This window comes from Ailuropoda melanoleuca, chromosome 1 (genome assembly GCF_002007445.2).
Source record: "Ailuropoda melanoleuca isolate Jingjing chromosome 1, ASM200744v2, whole genome shotgun sequence".
Classification (NCBI taxonomy): Eukaryota; Metazoa; Chordata; class Mammalia; order Carnivora; family Ursidae; genus Ailuropoda; species Ailuropoda melanoleuca.
This window is the reverse complement of record NC_048218.1, coordinates 12,227,583-12,252,010: the sequence shown is the minus strand read 5'-3', so window position 1 is coordinate 12,252,010 and position 24,428 is coordinate 12,227,583. Positions and strand designations below refer to the sequence as shown.

Genomic DNA, 24,428 nt, shown 5'->3' with positions numbered 1-24,428 from the left:
CGAGAGTGCAGATGTTTCTAAGCTGACTCAGGAAATTTGGTAGATTTTGCTCCAATGGGAAATTATCCACAGAAGTACTTTTTGGGTGAACCGCCAAAGGAAAGATCTACATGAAGAGAAGCATTCTCAACAGTAAAAGGCTTTTAAAAATAAGAACAGTGTTTTGGGGGGGAAAAAACATGCCCTGCGTAAGCAGTGATGGGATGACACTTCTGATGGGGACGAATGCGCAGCTTTGAGACTAGATGTTCGAGATGGTGTCGCAGCTGCAGGAAAGCAACTATAAAAGAGAAGTTGAGGCCAGAAGACGGGATTTTTGATACCATATTTTTTTTAAAGATTTTTTTATTTATTTGGGAGAAAGAGAGAGTGTATGTGTGCGAGGGCGCGTGCCACTGCTGGGGGGGAGGGGTAGAGGGAGAGAGTCTTAAGCAGGTTCCACACTGAGCTCAGGCCCCAATGCAGGGCTTGACCTCACGGCTCTGAAATCAGGACCCCGAGATCAGGACCTGAGCCAAAACCAAGAGTTGAACGCTTAACCGACTGCTCCACCCAGGTGCTCTGACACAGTATATTTTTTATATCATTTTATTAGGTGATAAGGAGTAAGAGAATCTCTTGTACCATGCCCACATTCTCTGTTCCCCCGTGATGATGAACTTGGAAGATATTGGACTTGAAGCTGCTTCCCCATTTCCTTTTTATAAGAACACCACATGCCCCATGTTTCTTTCTTACCTTATCCTTTCAAGTTCCTATTTGATATTTTTTTTATCATGTATGTGATCTGTTAGTACAGTGGTTCCTGCTTATAGTTACAAATAAATATGCATATATTGTAGGTGCCTTCCTATACCTTGTTCACTCATATGGGTTCAAGGTCACACCATTTGGGGACCACTGTGGTAGAAGATCGTAGTTAAGAATTTAAATAGCTGTCAAGTAGAAGGAAGAACAGAGGATCAACACGCTGATTTTTTTTTTTTTTCAAATGATGACTGTTGTTCAAAAATTCGTTTTTAGAAAGCGTCTCCATGAAGCTGACTATAAAATTCACAATTCCATATTTATTTATTTATTTATTTATTTTTTTAAAGATTTTATTTATTTATTAGACAGAGATAGAGACAGCCAGCGAGAGAGGGAACACAGCAGGGGAGAGGGGGAGGAAGAAGCAGGCTCATAGCAAAAGAGCCTGATGTAGGGCTTGATCCCATAACACCGGGTTCACGCCCTGAGCCGAAGGCAGACGCTTAACAGCTGTGCCACCCAGGCGCCCCCACAATTCCATATTTAAAGGATGAAATTTTTGCTTTCCTAAATAAGCTAGCCGATTCAAACATTCTTTTGGCAGAACTTCTTTGGATGCCAATCGATAAGATGGAGGGACTTTTGGGGTTTTTTATTTTGTTGTTTTTTAAAGATTTTATTTTTAAGTAACCTCTACACTCAACGTGGGGCTTGAACTCATAACCCTGAGATCAAGAGTCGCACACTTTACTGACTGAGCCAGCAAGGCACCCCAAGGGGCCTTATTTTTTTTTTAAGGATTCATTATTTATTTTTAGGCAGAGAGAGCGAGTGAGCGAGCACACACATGAGCAGGGGGAGGGGCAGAGGGAGAAGGAGAGAGAGAAGCCCACGCAGACCCCGCACCAAGCACGGAGCCCGACATGGGGCTCAATGTCATGACCCTGAGATCACGACCTGAGCCAAAACCAAGAGCCTGACACCCAACCGACTGAGCCACCCAGGCACCCCGGGATTTTAGTTTTTAAACACTTTTCTTTCTTTCCTCTGTCCGCCTCCACATGTACAGATACAAACTTGGGTTACTCATACTCTTCTAATAGTCACTAAAGCTCTTCGGCTGTGTCTTGATTTGTCTTTGTTTCTTGCCATCTGCTTGTTTCTGCTTCTCCGCTCTGCCCAACATCGGGTTGGCATGCAAGTGTTGCAAAGCTGAGCCTGGCTTTGTCTACCGAGAACATTCCCTGGAAACGCAGCTATGTTCTCGCTGTATTGTGTCTGTTTTGCGCTTCACCCTTCAACCATAGGACATACCCGGTCTGAGAACCGGTGTCTAGGCAAGGGGCTGCTTTTAACTCGAATGAATTAATCCCCACAGACAGCTACAGCTGGTCCGCTCCATAATTTCCACACACAGCTAATTTAATTGCACGGTATGCACTGTCCCAGCTATTAATCTCATCAACCAGTTACTAACAACCCATGTATAATTTTAAAACCGAAACTAGTGAACTAAAAAGTAAAATACGTACCTTAATTATTCCTTAATTATTTGTCGTTTCTCTCTTTCTCTCTCAGTTCTCATTTCTTCTTCCTAAAACCAAGAAGCGTAGACTTTATGTTGGAGCCTGTAAGGCCATTCCATGAATATTTGTTGGTTGGTAAACTAATTAGTCATTTAATTCACCTGTCTCCAGACAGGATTACCCCTCAGTCACACACCTAGATCATCTCAGATACAGTTTGCCATCATCTTTAAGCTGTATTATGAATTGCTGTGACTCACGGCGGGGGGTCGGGGGGCAGACAAGGCTTATGTTTTTCAATAAGCTGATAAACAAGGTCCATATCCTGTTTAATAGTTCAATAAAATAAGTTATTCTTTCCAGCTCACAGATTTGTGAATTCTGCTTTCACATCTTAGAGTAGCCTTCATTGCACCGATGAAAAATCTGAGACCAGCAAGGAGAGGTGACGTGCCCAGGGTCAACAGTAGGAGGTTGCCTCACTCTGGGTCTGGGGCTCCCCCATCTCGCCTCATCCCACCTGTGGGCCATCCTCGGATAAGGCTTTGCATCACAAGTAACTGGCTTGCCAACACCTTTTGACACTTTCTCCACCAAGCTGGCTTAAAAATTAATGACTGCGTAATGGACATTTCTCTTCCCTGTGAGTTAAGCCATGCTTTTTCCCTCCTTCTCCTCTGATAGAAATCTGACATCCAGGACAGCATTTGCTACAAGACCCAGCTCTACCAGATAGAAAAGTGCAGGCCCACCAAGGAACCGTACGAGGTGAGTGACCCCCAAAGCAAAACCCAGGATCGCTTAGGAAGAGTGGATTTCCATTTTGAGGGCAGAGAGGAAAGGAAACCAACGACGGTGGGACATAGAAGCAGCAAAAGACAAAAATACTGGCTTAATTGAGCCCCGAAAATGGTTTCCAGTCGAGCCACGATCTCTCAGTCGTCAGACTGTGGTTCACAGCTGTGGCCACACATTAGAATCACCCAGGAGCATTTAAACATCTGAGTGGGCAGACTGTCCTCAGACCATCTCCACTGAATCTCATGGGGTGGGAATCGGGGGGCGGGAGGGATCAGTATTTTTTAAAGCTCCCTGGCTGTTTCTATTGAGTGGCCAAGGTTGGAAACCATTGTCAGGTCTTCAAAGGGTAAGAAGGAGATGCTGAAAAATATGCATGAGTGTAATGCTTGGCATCAGAAGGAGACAGTAAAGTGAGGGACAGGAGGAAGTGTTGGATGACAGCAAGCTTTCCCAGGCACCTGTTCCTGGCAACTTGATGCTACCTAGTACGTACCTAAGCGAGAATACCAAGATTCTTTGATTTCAGAGTAAAAACTAGACTCATATGGCAAGTTGTACCAATTTTGGACCCCAAATACATGCTTGTGAAGAGACTGGGGCCTGGGTCACAGGGTGAGGGTGCCCCCACCCACCCATCCCAGACCCCTCCCTCAGCACTTTGTCAAATATGGCGTCTCTGCCTTCTCACTGACTTTCCTGGGAATCTGCTTGATTTCCTCTCCGAAGCCTCTGCCATGTGCCCCTGGAATGTTTTCATTTGAAGAGACATCCAAAGGGGAGCCTTCCTCCTGCCCTGCTTGAGGCCGACGGGCCTGCCTGCTTCCCTCTTCCTTTACGGACTCGATTTTCATCCTGGTTATTGCATGAGCCGGGCCTGTCACTGGGGAGGGCAGTTCTCCCGGGTTTTTCTTGAGCTAAGGCTGCAGTGAAGGGGGGCGGTGACTGAGCATCGTGCCAGGCACCACGTGTAAATGTGACAAGCCCCGGGAAGGCCACCCCTGAGCGTCAGGGCAGGACAGAATGGCACAGCTGTCCCATCTAGGCACTGCCTAGGGGACGGCGAGATTGAAGGAGGCGGGGATGAGGAGGCGCCCGTGGCAGAGAAGCCAGCAAGGACGACAGGGGTGGCCAGGGAACCATGGGAGGTGTGGGAGATGCTGCAGGGGATGGGCCAGGAAGACCATGGGAGAGGCTGAGTGTGACATGGTCAGTGGTGTTGGCTGAACAGTTAGTTAGGCCCTGGAGAGTCTTCCAGAGCCCAGCTTGTGGAAGTGGCAAGGGCAGAAAGAGATTGCATGGGTTTCAGAAGAGGAAGAAGGGAAGTGAAGACAGTGACGGTGACCTCTCTGTGGCAGTGAGAAGGAGAGGCTGTGCCCTCCTCCCTCCCTCCCCCGCCCTGCTTGAGGCTTACCTGGCTTGGGAGGAGTGAGGGTGGGGGAAGTTGGGAGGAGCTCCAGGGATGGCTGGGGCTGGGCAGTCTTAGCCTTGACCCCAGGCTGGAGGCCTCCTTCCTCATAGACAGGCTGCAGCATCCGCAAGATAAGGGTGCAGGTCAGCTTTTGAGGGGCGGGGGGCGCGCCAGGGTTGAGCCACAGGCCCCTGCATGGCTTTCAGGCTGAGGGCAGGAGGGGGGAGGTGGTGTAGGGGCCAGCCTCCCCTGAGTGCCAGACCCCCCCAGCCGATTGCTTACTAAACCTTCTCCAGAGCAAAGGTGTCCCCAACCCAGCGCCCTGGAACCTCCCCACCCCCAGTGTCTGTCTGCAAATGACAGCCCCACGTCAGCACAGGGAAGAAACGCAGGAGTTCCTTTTCCTCACCCCCAGAGCCAGTCTGTCACCAGGCTCTGCCCGCTTGACTCCTAAACCTCTCAGCCCCGTCCGCGCCCTCCGTCTCTACCCTCGCACCCCAGGCCAGACACTACTGCCTCTGGCCTGGCTGTTGGCCGCAGCCCTGACTGGTCGCCCCCTTTCCCCGTGAACGCCTGGCTCTCGCTTCTCTGCCAGCCAGCCAGAGCCGAGCCATCCACACTCGGATGGGATCACGTCGCTTCCCTGCTCCAAGCCTTCGAAGGCTTCCTTAACCTGGAAGGCAGGGTCAGTGACAAGCCCACGTGTCACAGATTAGACTGGTGTCTGCTCGCCTCTCCAGCCTTGTCCCCCAGACCCACACACGCAGTCCTGCTTCTTGCTGTGGGCTCAGACCCACGGGGCCTTCAAACTTCTGTGCTCTCTTGGCTCCCAGCGCTGTGCACACCCTGTTCCTTCTTCCGGAATGTTCCCCTCACCTCTCTTTGCTGATTGGGATCTTCTATCTTCAGATTCCAAGGCAGCCTCAGTTCCTCCTGGACCCCTGCCGTTCTCTGACTTCTGCCATGGCATCCCATCTCTCCACAGGCTGTCACACCCCATTCTGTGTTCTGGAGCTTGTCCCATTTGCACGTTCTGTTTTCCCAGGGAGTTTGACTCACGTCTCTCACCCACTCTGGACTGTGAGTTCTGTAAGAGCAGGGAGTGTGCCCCTTTTGCTCCTCACCATATCCCTAGAGTCTGCACAATGCGTGGCATGCAGTAGGCGCTCAGCAAATATTTGCTAAATGAAAAAATGAAAGAATCAAGTGGACCTTGACCGGGGTCTCAGGTAGAATTGGGACCACAGGGGAGAAGTGGAATGATCCAGGTGGACACCCCGCTTGATTGAAGCGGGGAACACACCTGCAGCCTAGCATTCAAGTCTCACGGTCGTTACCAGGTACCCATGGCCCAGGGCAGGGAGGGACATGTCCTGGTCACTTGCTCTGAGGATTGTCACCTCAGCTGGGGTGCAGAAGATGCAGAATTCACCGTGAGGCTCCCTTGCCTCTTGGTCTGCATTTGACTCTCGAGGGACTCAAGTAACAATGCACCCCATGCCCCACGTGTGTGCCCTAAGTGTCCTCTGAGCCACCTTGCTGACGCCCGTGTCCTTGGTTGCCCTCGAACCTGACCCCTGCGATTGTTTGTTTGAAAGCGGCCTTTTTTTCCCCACCCGGATTATTTTTCTCGGATGAGTATCTCATTTGGCCTGAAAACACATGGCGAGTGTTTTAAACATTTGTTGAAATATTTAACGGTTAGGGTTTAAATAGGAACGCTAATGGGAAAAGAGCATTTCAATTTTCTATGATCCATTTGTTTTCTCCAAACGGCAGCGATACTTGTACTAATTAAATTACAGGCCGTTGCTAGATTATCCAACCCGCCTCTGTTGGAGCCCAGAGAGTGGAATGGGGCCAGTTAGAAAACGTGTTTAGAGGAGCTGAAAGGGCCCAGGGTTTCTAGGTAAAGCCCCCTTGGAGCCTCCGTGTGCCTCCTTTCAGTCACCCATCTGCTGGTCCAGGAGAAGCTGTGGGGAGGGGGATGGGTTTCAGGTCGCCCACAAGCTGGCTGGGGGGCGGGGGAGGGGGACTCAGGGCTGTGTCCCTGCCCGCCCCCCCCAGCGCGTGGCCTCTTTGTTCTTCTCAGTCCCAGTTCTTTTTCTCCTAGAAGACAAAGAAGCTGAATTAAGTTGACAGAATTTCCCCCTTGGGACTACAGGACTGTTCTTGTACGACTTCACCTCTTTCTCCTCCTCCTCTTCCTTTAAAAGGTGGCAAATACGTCTATAAAAGTGGGACACATGTCTCATCTACGAACGCCTCGAGCATGTGCTGCAGGGACTCTTCTTCCTAAAAAAAAAAGAAAGAAAAAAAAGAGGTGCTGGAGGACGGAGGAGGTCGAGGAGGGGCAGTTATCATTTTGAAACTGGCTTCTTCCAGCCGTGCAGAGCCAGAGGCCGTGTTTGTTAAAACGTGCTAATGTACAGAGCAGTGTAAACTTGAGCTCGGAGGGCTTCTCTGTAGTGCAGAGCCACCGGGCAGCCTGGGAAGGACGCTGTGCAGGGGGTGACAGAGGGCCTGGAGCGGTGTGCGGGGGCTGCCGTGACAAGGCGTCACAAAGCATCACACACAGGGCGCTAAACAGCAGGGATTCACTGTCCCCTGGTTCCTGAGGCCAGAAGTGCGAGCTCAAGGTTGGGGTCCCTTTGAGAGCTGTGAGGGGAGAACCTGTCCCGTGCCTCCTGGCTGCTGGGGGGTACTGGGATCTTTGAGTTCCTGGGCTTTGGGGTTCCTTGGTTTATAGCACCACTGATCTCTGCCGGCCCCTTCACCTGCTCTTCTCTGCATGTGCGTCTCTGTGTCCAGTTTCCCCCCCTTTTATGAGAATACCAGTCCCGTTGCACTGGGGATGGATGACCTCTGTAAAAGTGACTTCCCCAGTGGGCCCCCTCCTCAAAGGCAAAGAGAGTGTGCTCTCACACCCCCTCTCCCCCAAACATCAAATATGACACGATCGGCTGGTCCTGACCCTGTCTTCCAAGAAGGTCACATTCTGAGGTCCTGGGGGTTAGGACTCCAACATTTGAACTTGGGGAGAATGCAATTCAACCCATCACAGGGGCTGTAAGTTTAAAGGGAAAATACTAAAATGTTGCCTTGGTGTCTTGTTTCAAATCTATGCAACTTGTAAAAATAAAGTCTGGAATCAGATCAGACGATCTGTGCTGTTGGAAATCAGAATGGTGGTTACCTTTGGGGACTGGGAAAGGACACAGATGGGGGTGCCAGTTGGGTTCTGTATCTTGATCTGGGTGCTGTCTCTGGGTGTGTTTTTGCTCTTGGAGAAAACGCATTGGTGGCACCGCTTCCTTGCTGTTAGAGCGCTCCTCCGTCATGTGTCTTAGACTTTAATAAAAACTCACCTAGAAAATCTCTCCAGTGCATGAATTAGAGCATCTGCTGCCTACTTGCGTGATGGTTTAGGAGTTTGGCTTCTTGTGTGTAAACATTGAAACGAATAATTCTCAGCCAGAGCTGCAAGTGGTAGGGGATAGACTTTAGGGAATAAACAGCAGGGACAACTTCTTAAATTGTTGAAAATATTGCTTTTCGTAGGCCTCCCTGGACACCTGGACAAAAGACCTTGAATTCCATGCTGTGCAGGTAAGAACTTGGGGGTTATGATGGATTGGAGTAAGTTCTCTAGGGAAAACCAACAGAGTATGTGTGTGTGTGTGTGTGTGTGTGTGTGTGTGTGTGTGTGTGAGAGATGCTTGGATACCCAGGGAAAAGTGCATGTTTCAGCTCAGTCCCAAGGCCTTCTGGAAGCAGAATTCCTTCCTCAGGACACTTCAGCCTTTTTCCTCTTACTGCCTTCAACTGATTGTATGAGGCCCACCCACATTGTTTAGGGTCATCTGCTTTACTCAAAGCCTACTGATTTAATCACATTTAAAACATACCTTCGCAACAACATCTAGACTGCTGTTTGACCAAACAGTGGGTACCATGGCCTACCCAAGTTGACACTTGAAATTAACCATCACATGAGACCCTGAGGTTGGTGGGTCTTTGCTCAGGGCTCTCTGTATTCTACGTACCCCCATCCTGGTCCAGAATGAAAATGCAGAATCCGATTGTGAGTGGGTTTATCAGTATCCCCTCAGATCAGACTGGTGCTTTCTATGTTGACCATTTTTTATTGCCTTGTTGTAATTATACACTTGGCCCTGTATTCCTGTTTCTACCTATATGAGATGTGGGCTTTGCAACAGTTCAGAGCTTCCATGGCCTAATTTATGAACCAAGCCCCCTTTTTCTCAACTCTGTTGTGTTTTTCCTATGGCAAAATCAGATCTCTGTGGCTTTCCCAAAGCAACCAGCAAGCAACAGCTGGGCCCCTGGGCCATCCCAGAGGAAGGTCACCCTGTTACACCCACAGGAGCAAAGCTGGGGAGGACGGGGGAGGGGGTCCTGCTCTTTGGAACACAGGAGGCTGGAGTCACAGGGACGAGTCTCAAGGGGCCAGTCCTGGGGCTCAGATCTCAGAGGCCAAGGACCTGCTCTTCCTCCTTCCACTGGCTGTTGGGCCTGCAGGCCGCTCCTTCCAGAAGCACAGTGCACCATCACTCACTAGCTACTTCCTCTCTTCTCTCAGTCACGACACTAGAAGAGTCTTGGGTAGACAGTCCCTTATGAGGCCACATTTTCAAAGTGTCCAGTTTTGTGAATGTCCACGCACTTGTGCAGTGGGTAGAAAGTGGTTTAAAGAAAACCAGCAGCTGTTTTGTGGGGGGCTTGTTTCTGGGGCCTCATGGGGTCCCCTCTCTGATCTGCCTTGGGGAGTTCAGTTGGGGGGGTGCGGGTGTGGGGAGCATGTGAGAATCAGAAGAAAGCCACCGAGGCCGCGCAGGCAGCAGCATCGCCGGGAGGGGAGCGCGGGAGTCGTGTGGGCATGTCGAAGGGGGAACATAATGAGTCCTTCTGAAGATCTGTTTCTGTTACATAAGGCAGTTTCGCATCCTGTTCCCTAGATCTCTTGTGGAGAAAATAGGGCATGCAAATGAAAAGGTATAATTGGATGATCGGTTGCATTTGGTCACCTGTGCCTGGGGCGGGGGGGTGAGATTGGCTGGTGGTACACAAAGGCGGTTCTCGCGTGGGCTGTCCACCCCTCCACACGGACTGACCCAGCGGTTTATCCCCGGCAGGGGATGTTGGGTGGTGAATTCTTGGTATCCCCCTAAGAAACTGGTCACCGTGAAATCACCCATTCTTTGGGCTGGAGTAGGGTGTCCTGGGGGCTTTAGGAGAAAACACCAGGGTGCAGGATCCTGGGGTTAAGTTCAACAGGGTGGCCTGAGCAGGTGTCCTCATTCCATCCTTCAGCCCCTCAAAGCAGCTTTCTGTTTGGTGCCAAATATCCCTTTGTCGGGTACCAGAGAGATCCTAGAGCCAACCTTGGGCTCTTTCTGCAAAAAATTCATGCCTGGTACACCTCTCAGTGCTAATGGACTTAGTTAGGGGGTGTTGCTGGCCTCCAGAAACTCTGCATCTTGACCCTTTGGCTCTTGGGAAGCCAGAGAGCGTTGGGGAGGAGCCAAGATGAAGCCATGAAGCCAGGCAGCCCTCGAAAGAGTAGGGATCCCAGAGCAGCCCAAAGGAAGCTGTACTCATTATTCTAGAACAGTCCTGAACAGGAGGGAACTGCAATCTTGTCTTTCCTTCCAAATACTGTTTTACAGTGTTTCATCAAAGTGCATTTGATTGCCTTTTTGCTGTTTGTCGTATAAACAGTGAAACTGGTGACTTTTCTCATGAAAACAGAAGTAGAAAGAAAGGCCCACGAGGAGGAAATTTTTCCAGACTTTTCAGGACAAGCCTGTCATGTGCCCTTTGATGCTTGGGGCACGTAGGGCGTGTGAAAGCTCGCTCCCCTTTGCATTAGAGAAGGGGGCTGTTGGTGTTTCACAGAAACAGGGAGAGGGAAGTGGTGGGGGACCATGGCCTTGACCGAGATGGGCTGGAGCAGGGCCCCCCCTTTCCCCTCGGGAACATCCTGCATCATGACTTGGAGCTCAAGCCTTCCTCTGTAGCATCCCTGGTGCCCACCTGGGGCCCGGGGACCACAGCCTGGTCCCTGTCCCTCTCCAGCCCCTGTGTGCACCTTTCTCCTGCTTGGCCCTGCCCCCGGCTTCCCGAGGGTGTGCAGTGGCAAGAACACCCACTTTCTGGGCTTCACTTCTCCTTTCTTCCCCCCCCCCCCCCCGGGAAAGCCAACTCCGCCCAGGCTTGCGTCCCTCAGGCGCCGTGGCCCTCACGGTGACCCTCGGGCTCAGTATGGCCCCCCCCACTTCCAGTTCCTTCCCTCCCATTTTCTCCCACCCGCCAGTTGGGCAGCGTAAGGAACCCCACTCTGGAAAGGCTTTGAAAATCCTCATTGGAGAAAGGGCCCTATAAGCCCAAGGAGAGAAGAGGCTTTTCAACAACAGCCATGAAAAATGGATGAGCTCTCTTAAATTGCAAATGCTCTTAACGTTCAAGGCAAAAATGTGAAAGTGTCTTTTTTTTTCCCCTCACTGGTGGCAAGGTCAGGGACTCCGTTGCCTCTGTGAGACGATAAACATCAAACACTCTTTAGGGCCAGAGAAGGAACTTCAGAGCGGTATCACCCTTCCCAGAAGCTTGCACTCGATTTTAATTCAGTTCGGTTTTCACTGGCTTTTTTTTTTTTTAAACATTTCAATAACTATTTATTAAGCCTTCTCTACGTGCCTGGCTTTATGCCAGAGGCTGTGGGGTGGAGGATACATAAAATAGTAAAATTCACTCCTGTCAGAGGGATTATAAATAGAGTTCAGGAAAGGCAAGGCTTAGAGCAGAAATGGCTAAGTAGTTTAGGTGTTTAGCCCACACGCGAGGGCGTGCGGGCCCAAGGGTACGCAAGGGTCAGGAACGCCCGGGATGATGGCACAGGGCTTCCTCCTCCTTGGCTTGACTGAGCACAGACAAGTAGACATGGAGATGGAAGGGGTGTGTTTCACCTGCCCGTGGGCAGAATCTGTGGGCCCTGCTTTAGATAAGACTGCAGATTTCCAGAAGTCCTCATATGCTTTGCCTTCATTCCTGTGGTGTGTTCTGGAACAACTGACCTCCTTGGGGTGACCTTGCCCTTGCTGGAACACCTCGAAACAGTGCCGTGCAGGGAGCAGGGAGTGGTGGGAGCTGGCCTGTGGTCGCAGGAGGGGAAGGGGGACCTCCCTGGAGCATCTGCGGGGACCCCTGGCTCTTCCACTGTTGCATGTGCAGCGGAGAGCAGAGTTTTGAGGGGCTGGAGTTTCTCACATCTCCTTGGATAACCCTTCAAAGGGCAGTCACATTGTGTATTTGTGTGTGTGTCTGAGAACATGTGTTTACTTCCGACTCGAAGGATGAAAAGCCCAAAGAACAAGAAAAAAGAGGAGATTTTCTCCATCGGCCGTTTTCCAAGAAGCTGGACAAGAACGTGCCCTCGCACAAACAGCCCTCTGCCTCCCTCATCACGCAGATTCAAAACACGAAAGCTCTGCTGAAGGACCGCAAGGCCCCCAAGTCCGGCTTCCCCGACAAAGGTGGGTCAGCTCGGGCTATGGGCTGTGCCCCTGGTGTTGAGCTTCCCGGCCACCGCGTCCCCCTCGTGGCTGGCTGTGTGGGCCCCTGGGACACACACAATTCTTGTGCCCGCGGGAGAGCTGTGAGCACACCCAAGGGAACCCGAGAACCGTCAAGGTCCAGCCCGTGTGGTATTGGCCCCCCGTGCAGGCAGGCTTTGAGACAGCCGGGGTGGGATGCAGGGTACTGTGGGAGCAGAGACGGGGTCCATGGTATTGTGGGAGGGAGCAGAGAGCAGGGTACCAAATATTTCAGGAGTGGTGATCGGAATGCAGGAGTAGGGATGGGGTGCCCAGTATTGTGGAACAGGGACAGGTGTTCAGTACTGTAGGAACAGAGATTGGGGTGCAGGGGCCGGGATCAGGGCTGTGGTGCTGTGAGAGCCTGTCCAGAAGAGGGAGCCCCTAGAGGCACTGGAGCATCGTCCATAGAGTCTGGGCTCTGGGCTGGGGGCGGGGGCTCAGACCCCACTCTGTTGGCTTTTTGTGAGCTAAGTTCCTGACCCTCAGAGGATCCAAATTCGTTCCCTTCCCGGTGCAAGGAAACCCACCTGCCGGAGCCACTGTGTGGACTAAATGAGGTGCGTACGTGGGCTTGTCCACCTCTTTCAGAGTCCGACGCATCAGGCAAATGATAAATACGAGGCCCCCTCCTCCGGGGCCGCACTGAGGGGTGTGGGAAGCAAGCAGGGAAGCAGGAAAGTGTTGGGGAGACTCGAACAGCACTGAGCAGAGCAGCGAGGGCCTGTTCCCCTAAGAGAGACCTGGTTCTCTGCCAGAGAGGAAAATTCCATTCGATTCACTTTCGTTCTTGAGCTTCCCAAAAGGCAGGGGGTCTCACAGGAGGAGTTCTGCTTGTCCCCCCTTCGTGCTTCTGCATTCTGGCTTTGTCGCCAGCAGCGAATCCGGGGCCCTTGATGGTACTGTCCCCTGGTTGTCCCCAACAAAGTCTAGGTCAGTGGTGATACTTTGGATAGCTTTGCTGCCCTCGAGGGGCATTCCGTGCCTGGGCCGGTTATCCTTTGTTTCTTTGTGTGTTTTCCTTCCCCCTGGCATCTGAGAGCATGTTAGGTCAGAACTTAGGCAGTTGCTAGCACGGAGCACTCCCTGTGTGGCAGACCCTGTTTTAAGCTCTTAGCTCACCCCCATTTCTAGAGCAGAGGAACTAGGCACAGGGAACCGTGCAGAGTCAGAGAGCTGGTGAGTGGCAGAGTCCAGATTTCCAGTTGGGCCGCCTGGCTCTAGAGCTTTCTCTCCTGACCGGTGTAGCCTCCTGCCTCCTGAGAAGGATGCTCACAGGGTGGGGGGCTGGTGAGCGGCCCTTTCTGCCAGGGGTGATGCGGTGTGACGGCAGAGAAGGGAAGCTGAGGCAGAACTTGTTCCGCAAGAACTTGGCTTTATTTCCCTCCGCTTCAGATTGGTGGGGCTTTTCCCTTTCTTCTCTGGCACCGTCTGCAAACCCGGATTCCAGGCTGAGCCAGCTTGAGGTGGAAACCACAGGGACTGGCTCATTGCCGTCAATAGATAGATGAGGAGTACCCCCCGCCCCCCCGCCCCCGTCAGAATCGGGTGAGGCTCCGGTAGGATCAGGCGTCGCGAGGGAGCGTTAGAAAGGGAGGAAATTCGGACACTTGCTACAACACGGATGCACCTTGAGGACGTTCTGCTCAGTGAAACAAGCCGGTCACAGAAGGACAAATACCAGAGGTCCCACTCAGGAGGCACCTAGCGTAGTCAGCGTCACAGACCGAAAGTGGGATGGGGGTGCCAGGGGCTGGGAACGGGGGTTGCTGTTGAGTGGGTAGAGTTTTAGATTTCCACCCTGAAGAGTTCTGTTTCACAGTAACACGGATGTACTTAACACTCCTGAGCTGTACGCCGAAAACCGGTGAAGATGAGACATTTATGGGTTTATTTATTTATTTATTTTTTGGACCACAATTAAAAAAAAAAAGTCACGAGGGAACTCTCCTCCCGGCGTCGGTTTGTGAGGACCAAAGTCACGGTCTGTGGCAAGCCGGGCCGGGTGTGTATGCTTCTGACCGTTGGGTGGTGGTCTTGCTGGGCCACGTAGCTTTCTTCTTCGAAGACTCATTGGCAGGGTCCAGAATTTTAAGCAACCAGGAGAGCAGCTGTTGAGGTGGTGCCGTGGGCAAATCAGACCGTGGGAGGCCTCCTGTCGCTGGCCTGCTGTCCCCTCCGTCCTGGGAAGAGCATCTGGTTCCCTGTGGGCAGCGCCGCACGCTGGGGCCCTTTGCTTCTTGGTTCCTTCTGGTCTCCCTGGGAAGGGTCTGTCCTGGTCAGGAGGCCGCAGCAGGCAGGGGAGCACCACTCGCCCTGTTGGTGTGGCTGTCCTCATGATGTCCTTTGCTTTCTTGGGTGCAGATTCCTTTGGCTGCCGCAATATTTTCCGCAAAACGTCAGACTCCAATTGCGTGGCTTCTTCTTCCATGGAGTTCATCCCCGTCCCACCCCCCAGGACCCCCAGGATTGTCAAGAGACCGGAGCCCCCTCAGCAGGGCCCCGGGGGCCCTGGCATCCTCCCCAAGGAAGACCCCCTGGTGCTGGATATGGTACGCTCCTTCGAGTCCGTGGATCGCGAGGACCACCCCGAACCGCTGTCCCCGTCTCATCACTATAGGATTCTAGGCTCGCCCGGGGGCTTGGCCCGCGGGAATCCCGGTGAGCGGACGCTCTCCCCGGCCCTGCTGCCCGGAAGCCTGTCCCCTCTGCAAACTCCTTTGCATCCCACTCTGGTCTCCTTTGCTCATGAAGAAAAGAACAGCCCCCCAAAGGAAGAGGGCATGTGTGCCCCATCTCCGGCTGCCGGGAACGGCACCGCGCAGCCGCTGGGGAGCCCGAACTGCGTGAAGAGCCGCGGCAGGTTCCCCATGATGGGCATCGGACAGATGCTGCGGAAGCGCCAGCAGAGCCTGCAGCCCTCTGCAGACAGACCCCTGGAGGCCAGCATGCCCCCGCTGCAGCCCACGGCCCCCGTGAGCCTCTCCTTCGACGTGCCCGATGGGGTCAAAGGCCAGTGCTAACCTGGGTCAGGGGCAGGATGCTAGGTATTTCTGAGCAAAGTAGCGGAATAGAGCCCCCACGCGCATCAGGGTGTGAAGAATCGGCCTCATGGGAGCCTCCTTCAGGGTCTCCTCTCCCCCTGCCGCGTCCCAGCTGTGAACCGCAGACACCCACAGACCCAACCCGGGCTTGCGGAGGGACCCCGAGATGCTGGAATGGACTCGGAGGGGTGGCTAGAGGTGCAGTCCCCACCATTCGTGTCCTCCTTCCGCCCACCCGCCCAGCCACCCACCCTCTACCCGCCTCCCTCTGCTGGGCCGCTGGGGGCATCAGCCTCTGGGCTACTCACCTCACAGCCTGTTCCGGGATCTTTGCTCACTCGGTGTGCGCCTCTCACGACTGGGACTTCTCAGCAAGCGGCCAGTCACGTGGGGACTGGTGGTGTCACAGGGCGGTTCCCTTTCCTCTCGTAGACGTGAATCCCTGCAGCCTGGGGAGCCGCTGACTCAACTGCCAGGCCCCGGGGGCCTCTGAGGAAGACGGGCCGCAGCCTCTGCCGGCGGCAGCACCCCCTCCAGTCGGAAAGGGCAGCCGGGCAAAGACGGAGCCAAACAGCAGGCACCCCAGTGAAAGGAAAGGGCCAAAGGGGACACACATTTGCCATCTTCTTTTTTGGTTGAAACTTGCTAAGCATCGGCTTCTCTTTTCCAAAGATGATTTTTCTTTAGGTGATGTCAAATTGCAGTAACATGATTTTAAAAACCTGGGTTAGGGAGATGAGAAGCGATCCCACCAAACTCACGTTTTCATGAGAGGCTATGCATGGAGGGCATCGGCGCTCTCCCACATGATGTTTTCAGTGGCTGGTGGCCTCCCGTGGCCTGCAGGAGGACATGATCGCAGTGGGCGCTGTGTTCTTCCCGCCGTACCAACACAACCTGATCCTTCTGGAAGGCATGGGACATAGTTACAGTTGGGTATTGAGAAAGAGAGACGCTGTTAAGGTTGAATGTGGATGCATTTGGAAAGCACCGTTCATTACCTCTGCTCAGTGCAGTTTTCGAGCTGCCAAGAAACCAAGTGTGGTTTCGGTGGGACGAGTTCGCTGTAAGCTGTGCGTAGCTTCACGTGGCAGGATCCTGTTCAGAACGCAGCACCACGTCTTCTCTGAGGACAGCAGCATTCCTCAGACATGCTTTGAGTCCACGTTCTGTGTTCACACCTTTTGCCAAGGCTTGAACCAAAGATGCGTCTCTGGTTGTGTGTCCGTGCCATCCCTGCGTGCGCGTTTTGTGGGTCTCCGTGTTGTCTGACCGTGTCCCGCAGGAGCCTGCTGGGGCCCATCTCCACATGGGGCCTGGGCCCTGGCGCTTGGTTGGGGCCGCGGTGTCATGAGCAAAAGTGGAAAAGCAGAAGAGTCCGCACGGGTTGGATAGCGGTTAGCTCAGGAGACGGTGGCTTGGGGTCTTCAGCTCTTGGCTGGTCAGGCATGAGCAGAACCCACAGCTGAGGTCACCCCAGGGCTAGTCCGCTCAGCCCACGGAGTCGGAACCAGGCGACAGCCCTGGAGAAGTCCGAAGCCCACCTTCCTTTCCACTGGCAGCTAGCCCGTGCCAGAGAGCCGTGTGGTGGTTCTTCGTCTTTTCTCATTTAGCCGTCGTGACCTCCTTCTGCTCGACACGTTTCCAGCTGAGCCAGGAAAGAGTGGGTATTTGTCTGACTCTGGAAGCCACTGAGATCTGCCCAGTCTTGGCTGACCTTGACAAGACCCTGGAGCCGCGGCCTCCCGCCTCGATGGGATCTTCCCGGCTCTAGGGCTTGTTAGGAAGGAGTCAGGCTCCTGGCTGTTGGTGTTATTCCTCTGTATGGCTCCAGACCGGGTTCCAGAACTTTCCATTGAAAATGGAGCTTTTTTAAGGGAAGAGGAGAAAAGCACCTGAAAAAGACCTCTCTCCATTTGACATGAAGTGTCTGACCAGCGAAGGAACCTTTTTTTGGACGTGGTTGCTGGCTGCAAGTGTCCCGCTCTTACAGGTTTGCAGGCTCTGTCCCTGTGCCTTGTGAACTTCTCTCCCTTTATGTCTCGTTCTTGTACTGTACTTTCCTTGAGAACACAAGTGTTTCTCTGTATCGCTGTTGCTCACTGGGACATGTGTTCTGTTCCTCGATCCAGGAGCAGCTGCAGACGTCATACAACTGACTGACCGTGTCCCCATTGGTAACTTGAACTGTGAACTCAGGTTTATTCCAGACCCAGTGAGAGGTGAGGGGGGAGTGAAGAAAGGGGGGGCCAACTGTATTTTTTGTATGTGAGCACCTGACAAATCTATGAAACCGAGTGAAAGAAGAAATGTTAAATTCTTTATTATTTTATTATATTTATATGGGAAACTTGACTGTCCCTTTGGTAAGTACAAAGTATGTTGTCTGTGCGGCCCATGACTGTCTCTCATTAGTCTGTGCCCATGACCTCGGTCAGCCTGTAGTGACTGACGGAAATGACTGACCTATCGCCGTGGGAAGTCCAGGAGGAAGAGTCAACTGTAATTGTATGGTTTGGTCGTAAGTAAGGACTGTATTTATGTCACCATTATTAAATATATGTACTTTTATAATGACTGTGAAATACACTTTTCCCTCACTCTGACCGCTTCATTTATTTGCATTTGGTCAATCTTGACACCCTGAGTACGTTGCAATAGTAGGGCTGTTTTCTACATGAAGTCCGTGGCCCCACCTCTGACCGGATATAAGTGGGAATCCAGGGGTATTTGGGGGCATCTTCTGGTCCCGTATCACTGCTTCATTTTGCTCGTGGCAGGTGTACGATCGACACAATTCTTATCTGACCGACGTACAGCAGTACGGCGGTTCAAGACAAATCTTTTTTTTTTCTTTTTTAGCGGGTTCAGGATCTCCCTTGGAGATTCTGCAAATGGCACGGAAGAATAACGTCTGTGAACACTACCTCCACGACCCAGGGCTGGGGGACGAAGGCTGATGACGTGGAATGGTGGGCTGGATTGTCCCAGTTCTGACTTCCCGCATCACTGTTCGCAGAAAGCTTTTCATACGTAGATAGGTAGGTAGGTAGATAGATAGATAGATANTGGGCTGGATTGTCCCAGTTCTGACTTCCCGCATCACTGTTCGCAGAAAGCTTTTCATACGTAGATAGGTAGATAGATAGATAGATAGATAGATAGATAGATAGATATGCCACCTTGCTTAGAGCCTTGTGTCCCCCTGGACGGTGTGGCTCCGAGGATGTGGTGGGAATAAGTTTCCACCATGCAAAGCTCCCTGAAGTTTGATGGACTTGGGGCGGAGCCACAATGAGTATCTGGTTTTGGTGATGCTGTTTCCTTCTAGGAGGTCAGAACATTCCAGAACAGAAAGGGACCTGAAGTTATGTGCTTCAACCCCAACCTTTTTGAAGAAGAGAAAACTGGGGCCTTGAACGGTTTAAAGATGCCCCAGAGTCCCTCAGTGAGCTGGTCCCAGAGCGGGTCTGGGAGGCAGGTCTCCTCCCTCCAAGAACACACAGAAATCATAGTGTGGCTGCCGTGGACAGAGTGGAGAGTCCACAGCGGATCAAGCTGTCGTTACAATGGGTATCTCTGAGGTCCTTCCGTAGCCTGGGTCTTTGCAGTTTCAGGTCATTGTCAAAATCGAGCAGCTTCCTACGATTCTACGCATCGCGCTCTTTCCACCATCCAACCACCGGAGAAAGACTTTTTCTTTCTCGACAGATCTGCCAAGTGAGCAGCAACCCCTGGAACCCTTTGTTATCTGCCTTAGCTCTGAAAAGGCTGCTGGGTTTTCCTAGATTAAATCAATAAAACATTTCTAAATAGCCATGTCACAAAACGAAATGAATTCAGAAAGAGTGCAAGACTGGTATTTTTAGGGGGGCCTGGAAGCCTCTCGGTTATTATATTTGTTTTCTTTGTGGGACCCTCTGTGAACTCCAGGCACAGAATAATTCAGAGCGGTACTGGGAGCTGGTTCAATTTAATGTCATCACTTCTCAATGAAAGGAGCATATTTCCTGAGTAGTAAATGAGTGTATTATTTGTGGCAGCTTTTTCGTCAAGGGAGCTTTTCAGACCTCTGGTTCCAAAGACGAGTGGGGTATATATTTGAACTTCTTTTCTGCAGACCTGTTTTCGTGACACACAGTTATCTCTGAGGTCTGATGACTGTGGCACCAACAGACTGGGGTGGGGGAAGGGTGGGGAGTATTTCAACCTTTGCAATCCCCTTCCATGGGTGTGTGTACGTCTGAGCTAGTGTGTGGGTGAGGAGGCATTTGGGGCAACCAGCTCTGGCAGTAGCTCGGCGTGGAGCAAACCCAGGGGTCAGCTGGAGCTTAGCGGTGTAAAACCAAAAATGGCGCATTGCAGAGAAGACAATGCCAGGAAACGGCGTTATTCTCAGGTGGAAGAAAGAAATGGGTCCGCTTCGGGGCCTGAGCTAGTTACACGTGTTCGTGGCTCAGAAGATGGCCCATTACCTATTTTGAAAGGAAAGTCTTTAGCCGGTAAAAAAAACCCTCAGGAATAACGAAAATGTACTCTTCATAGGCCTTGTTACTGGAGCCAGCTGGAAAGTGCGAGATGCGAGACTTTGTCATGAGCAAGGCTTCTCGCCCAAGTTGGGCCGTGAATTCGTGGCAGGTGTGGGAGGAGAATGCCTTCCATGACCCCTTTGTCGGTGTTCACTTCCTCTCTGGCACCCCAGTGTGTTAGGTAAATGAGGCTCTGCTCTGGTAACAAACCCCAAATCTCTGTGGCTTGCCCAATAAAGGTTTATTTCTCACACAATTTTTTATGCAGTTTGGTGGACTCCAGAGCAGCTATCTTTTTTTNTCCAGAGCAGCTTTTTTTTTTTTTTTTTTGCGTTAGATTGGTTGATCTTCAGTGTTTCTTTTCCTTAATAATTTTTATTTTGTTATATTAGCCACCATACAGTACATCCCCAGTTTTTGATGTAGTGTTCCATGATTCATTATTTGCATATAGNTTTTTTTTTTGCGTTAGATTGGTTGATCTTCAGTGTTTCTTTTCCTTAATAATTTTTATTTTGTTATATTAGTCACCATACAGCACATCCCCAGTTTTTGATGTAGGTGTTCCATGATTCATTATTTGCATATAGCGCCCAGTGCATCATGCAATATGTGCCCTCCTTACTACCCATCACCGGCCTATCCCAGTCCCCCACCCCCCTCCCCTAGAGCAGCCATCTTCCATGCGGTGACTCAGGGGTCCAGGCTGCTTCCTGCCTGGAGCTCCAGTCTCTCAACATGGTTCTGTGGCTGCTGCGGCCGAGCAAGTGTGAGCTGGAGGGCCTTCCTCTGCCCTTGAATGTTCTCTGAGGGCTGAAACTCGTGCTACGGCCCTCCCGTGAGGGAGAGGCTGAGAAATGTGGGGGCGCGTGTAGCTATGTGGGGTACCATTACTGCTTCTGCCACAGGGAAGGTGAAGATGCCTGCCACGTAAAGGGCCCCTAAAACCAGACTGGCCTTTCCCATAGTTACCCAGCACCTCTTAGTATGTACGGATTATTTGTTTTAAATAAAGGGATAAGCATTATTTATCATTAATGTTTCATTTAATTTAAGGGGGGGGTGTTATGGGCTGAACTGTACCCACCCACCCCCAAATCCATATTAGAGCCTTAACTCCCAGGACTTCAGTCTGTGGTTGTCTTTGGAGATAAGCCTTTAAAGAGGTGAGTTAAAATAAGGCCACCGTGAGGGTGAGACCTAGCCCAGTCTGACTGGTGTCCTTACAAGAAGAAGAAACCTGGACCTGTACAGGGACACCAGACAGAGGAAAGACCATGAGAGACGCAGGGAGAAGGCAACCATCTACAAGCCAAGGAGAGAGTCCTCAGGAGACACCAAACCTTCTGATACCTTGATCCTGGACTTCCAGCTTCTAGAACTAAAGAGAAATAAGTTTCAGTTAAGCTGCCCAGTCTGTGGCCCTTTGTTAGCGGCAGCCCTAGAGGACCAACATAGCGGGCAGGCCAGATAGGAATATTTACATGCCCCACAAATCGGACAAATTTTCTCCCATGTGCTGCATCCCATTTACATTTTCTTACAACTAAATCATTCCCAGAATGTCCTTTTTTTTTTTTTTTTTTTGGCAGCAAAATCCCACCTTTCCAAGTGTCCCCTGTGTGGAGGCCCCGTGCCAGTTAGTTCAAGTACATTTCTTCCTTTAGTCCAGAGATGCACAAACCTTTTCTGTAAAGGGCCAGGGAGTCAATATCTTACGCTTAGCGGCCGACCGTGCAGTCTGTTGTATACTCTTCCTTGTGTTTGCAGTTTGTGTTTGTATTTTTACGACCCTTGAAACATGTGAAAACAACTTTTACCTGGTGGGCACATAAGAACAGGCCACCGCAGACTTGGGCCCTTAGGCCTCCTGCCGTTCCCTTCCCGAGAGCCCTGTAAATGGTCGTGTTGTCTCTGACACGGAAATTCAGTAGTTTGCCCGGTTCTCACGATCAGGATTTCAGTCGCACACTGCACGTGTTCATTTTAGGAACGAGCCACCTGTAAAAAAGGAAAGAGCTCCTTTTGTGCCGTCTGGGCTCGTAGGTGCTCAGAAGGAGTCATCATTCACGGTCACGAACTGGCGGAGGGTCAGGGGCAAGGATTTAACCTCAGGGAATTTGGACCTGGGGAGAGACTCTGGCCTTGCTCTTTGCTGTCCCTCCCTGTATTGCTTTCAGTGGATTTCCAGGGTTGGTTGTTCATCCGCAGGCCTGGCGGTGCTTCGGGAGAGCTGTCCCCGCCACGAGTGTGCCCCTGCCATGGAGCCCCTGCCCTCAGATTCATCCCCTGCCATGGAGCCCCCCCCCCCAGTTTCCTCCCCTGCCATGGAGCTCCCCCCTCAGATTCCTCCCCTGCCATGGAGCCCCCGCCCCCGATTGATCCCTGACTTCATCTGCACAGAAGGGAGCATAGCTCCCGTATGCAAATCGCTTTCCATTCAAGCCATGTCCCCTTTCTCTCTGTGAGTGGCCTCTCAAAGATGGGTTCTTACGGCTTATAAAGAAAGAGCTTGCTGAAAGTCTTAGGGAGCAAGTCTAAATCTGGAGCAGACGTGAAGCTGGGTGATGCCTCAGAGACGAATCATCGCCATTACTCACGCCTGAATGATTCCGTGTCACCGCAGGTTGGACAAGTGTCCCCTTTCCTAAAAGATGAATCGTGTCATCTGAATCAGCTCCAAAGAGCCCATTCAGAGTCCTTCCCACCCATGACCACTTCAATTACATGAACCAGTCTTACTTTCAGAATGTTCGGGCCCAAGCCACAGAATCACGGGGACCTGGGGGGGGGTCACCCAGCCCTAGGCTCAGTCCCCTGGAATTTGACGCAAGAACGCAGAGCACCAAGAAATGTGGATTCTTAGAATAAGCACAAAGCAACTTCGTGGAGCAGAGTTTTTATAACTCACTGCTAGTTCAAATCTTTTTATTATTATTATTTTTTACTCACAACTAACGTCATGTATTCAGACGCAAAATCAGTGTGAACCTTGTGAGTCCAACTCTCCTTGTCCTCTCTGCTGTGGATACCTGGGAATAATTTTGAAAGGTAGAAGTCAGAGCCCACCTCCCTCATTTACATTGATTTACATGATGTATTTGACACCAAAATGGAGAAATGATGCATTGAAGAAGTCCTGATTTGTCAGTGGCAAAGTCTGCCTCCATGGTCAGTTTTCTCCCCACTATTCCTGGCAAAGAGCCCAGAGTTAAAGGACGGCTGGGGATGCTTAGGGATGTCATGTTGTTGGGTCTACTTGCTTCCCTTTCAGATTTTTTGTCCACAGAGTGGATATGGTGATGGTCATAATAGAAAGAAGGAAATTGATTTGTGAAGTGTTTGAAGGGAGAGGCTACATACAAGTGCTCTGTCCACCTTCCCAAGCTTAATTTGTCTTGCCTTCCTTTGAGTGCTCCTAGGTATACATGTTGTAGCACTGATGTAATAATTGTTAACGCATTGCTCTGTCCTCCAGGGCTCTAGGACACTGTCTCACTCATTTTTGTATCTATACCCAGTGATCTAAACACATAGATGAATGGATTAATGGATGAATAGGTGGGTGGATGGGTGGGTAGATGATGGATGGATGATAGATGGATAGTGGTGGATGGGTGGGTGTGTGGGTGGGTGGATGGGGAGATGAATGGATGAGTGGGTGGATGAAAGATGGATACTGGTAGATGGATGGTGGTTGGATGGATAGTAAATAGATGGGTGTGTGGATGGTAGATAGTAGATGGATGGATGGGTGGGTGGTAGGCAGTGGATGGATAGGTGGGTGGATGGGGAGATGAATGGATGAGTGGATGGATGATGGATGGTGGTAGATGGATGGGTGGTTGGAAGGATAGTAAATAGATGGGTGGGTGGATGGTAGATAGTGGATGGATGGGTGGTGGATAGTAGATGGATAATGGTGAATGGGAGGATGGAATGATGAATGAATAGGATTGAAAATAATGCCAAGAGGAGTCACATGACTTAGATTAGTGGATGGCTGAAAGGCACTTAAGGGAAAGGGAGATACTCCTCTAATTCAGGGTATAAGCCCTCAAATACTTTCTAAACATAAAAATGAAGAACCAGGAAAATAAATTGGGCATGCACTTTGGGTATCAACATCCTTCACACATGGCGGCCAGTGAACTGCCTCCTCCTTCTCTGAGTCCATTCGCCACCCTGGAAACAAGTAATCATGGACCTTGATTGTGTGGCGAAGCCATGTCCTCATCTGTCAAATGCACGTACATCCATTGGACTGTTTCCCTTTGGTGACCTTAGAGAGATATGGCAAGAATGTGAGGCAACTATGTGAGAAGTGGGACCAGTTCTGTGGCCCAGCTCTTTGGCTCACACAGTTGTTTACTGGGCCAGTACACGGAGACCCAGACTCCTTTCTGTATCCTAATGCCAACTCTGAACTCCTGGTATCCTCACTCACGTCTTGTCGCCCAAGCTTCCACTCATGGTGCACAAGCCACCTAAAAGCTACACACAGACAATGCATTTTTACGAGGCAGGCATACAGCTGATCGGATGGAATTCACACANTGTCGCCCAAGCTTCCAGCCTCTGTCTCACTCTAGCTGACCTTCTCCACTCTTGTGGGCTCAACTGTGTTCTCCTGAAGTCCATATATTGAGGCCCAAACCCCCAGTCCTGCAGGATATGAATGTATTTGGACATAGGGCCTTTGAAAACGTGATTAAGTTAAAAATGAGGCTGCTGGGAGGATGGACCCCAACCCA

At 51.3% G+C, this 24,428-nt stretch overlaps 1 protein-coding gene across 1 annotated transcript in view; it reads left to right on the top strand.

Moving 5' to 3' along the window:
* The window catches only part of HUNK (hormonally up-regulated Neu-associated kinase), a 106,581-nt gene extending 88,830 nt beyond the window's left edge, over nucleotides 1–17,751 (top strand). Inside the window, exons 8-11 of the mRNA XM_034656314.1 lie at nucleotides 2,961–3,044; nucleotides 8,047–8,094; nucleotides 11,861–12,041; nucleotides 14,466–17,751. Of these exons, the coding sequence (XP_034512205.1) occupies nucleotides 2,961–3,044; nucleotides 8,047–8,094; nucleotides 11,861–12,041; nucleotides 14,466–15,124 (972 nt within the window). The 3' untranslated portion in view covers nucleotides 15,125–17,751. The remainder of the gene's footprint in view (nucleotides 1–2,960; nucleotides 3,045–8,046; nucleotides 8,095–11,860; nucleotides 12,042–14,465) is intronic.
* The last annotated feature ends 6,677 nt before the right edge of the window (nucleotides 17,752–24,428 follow it).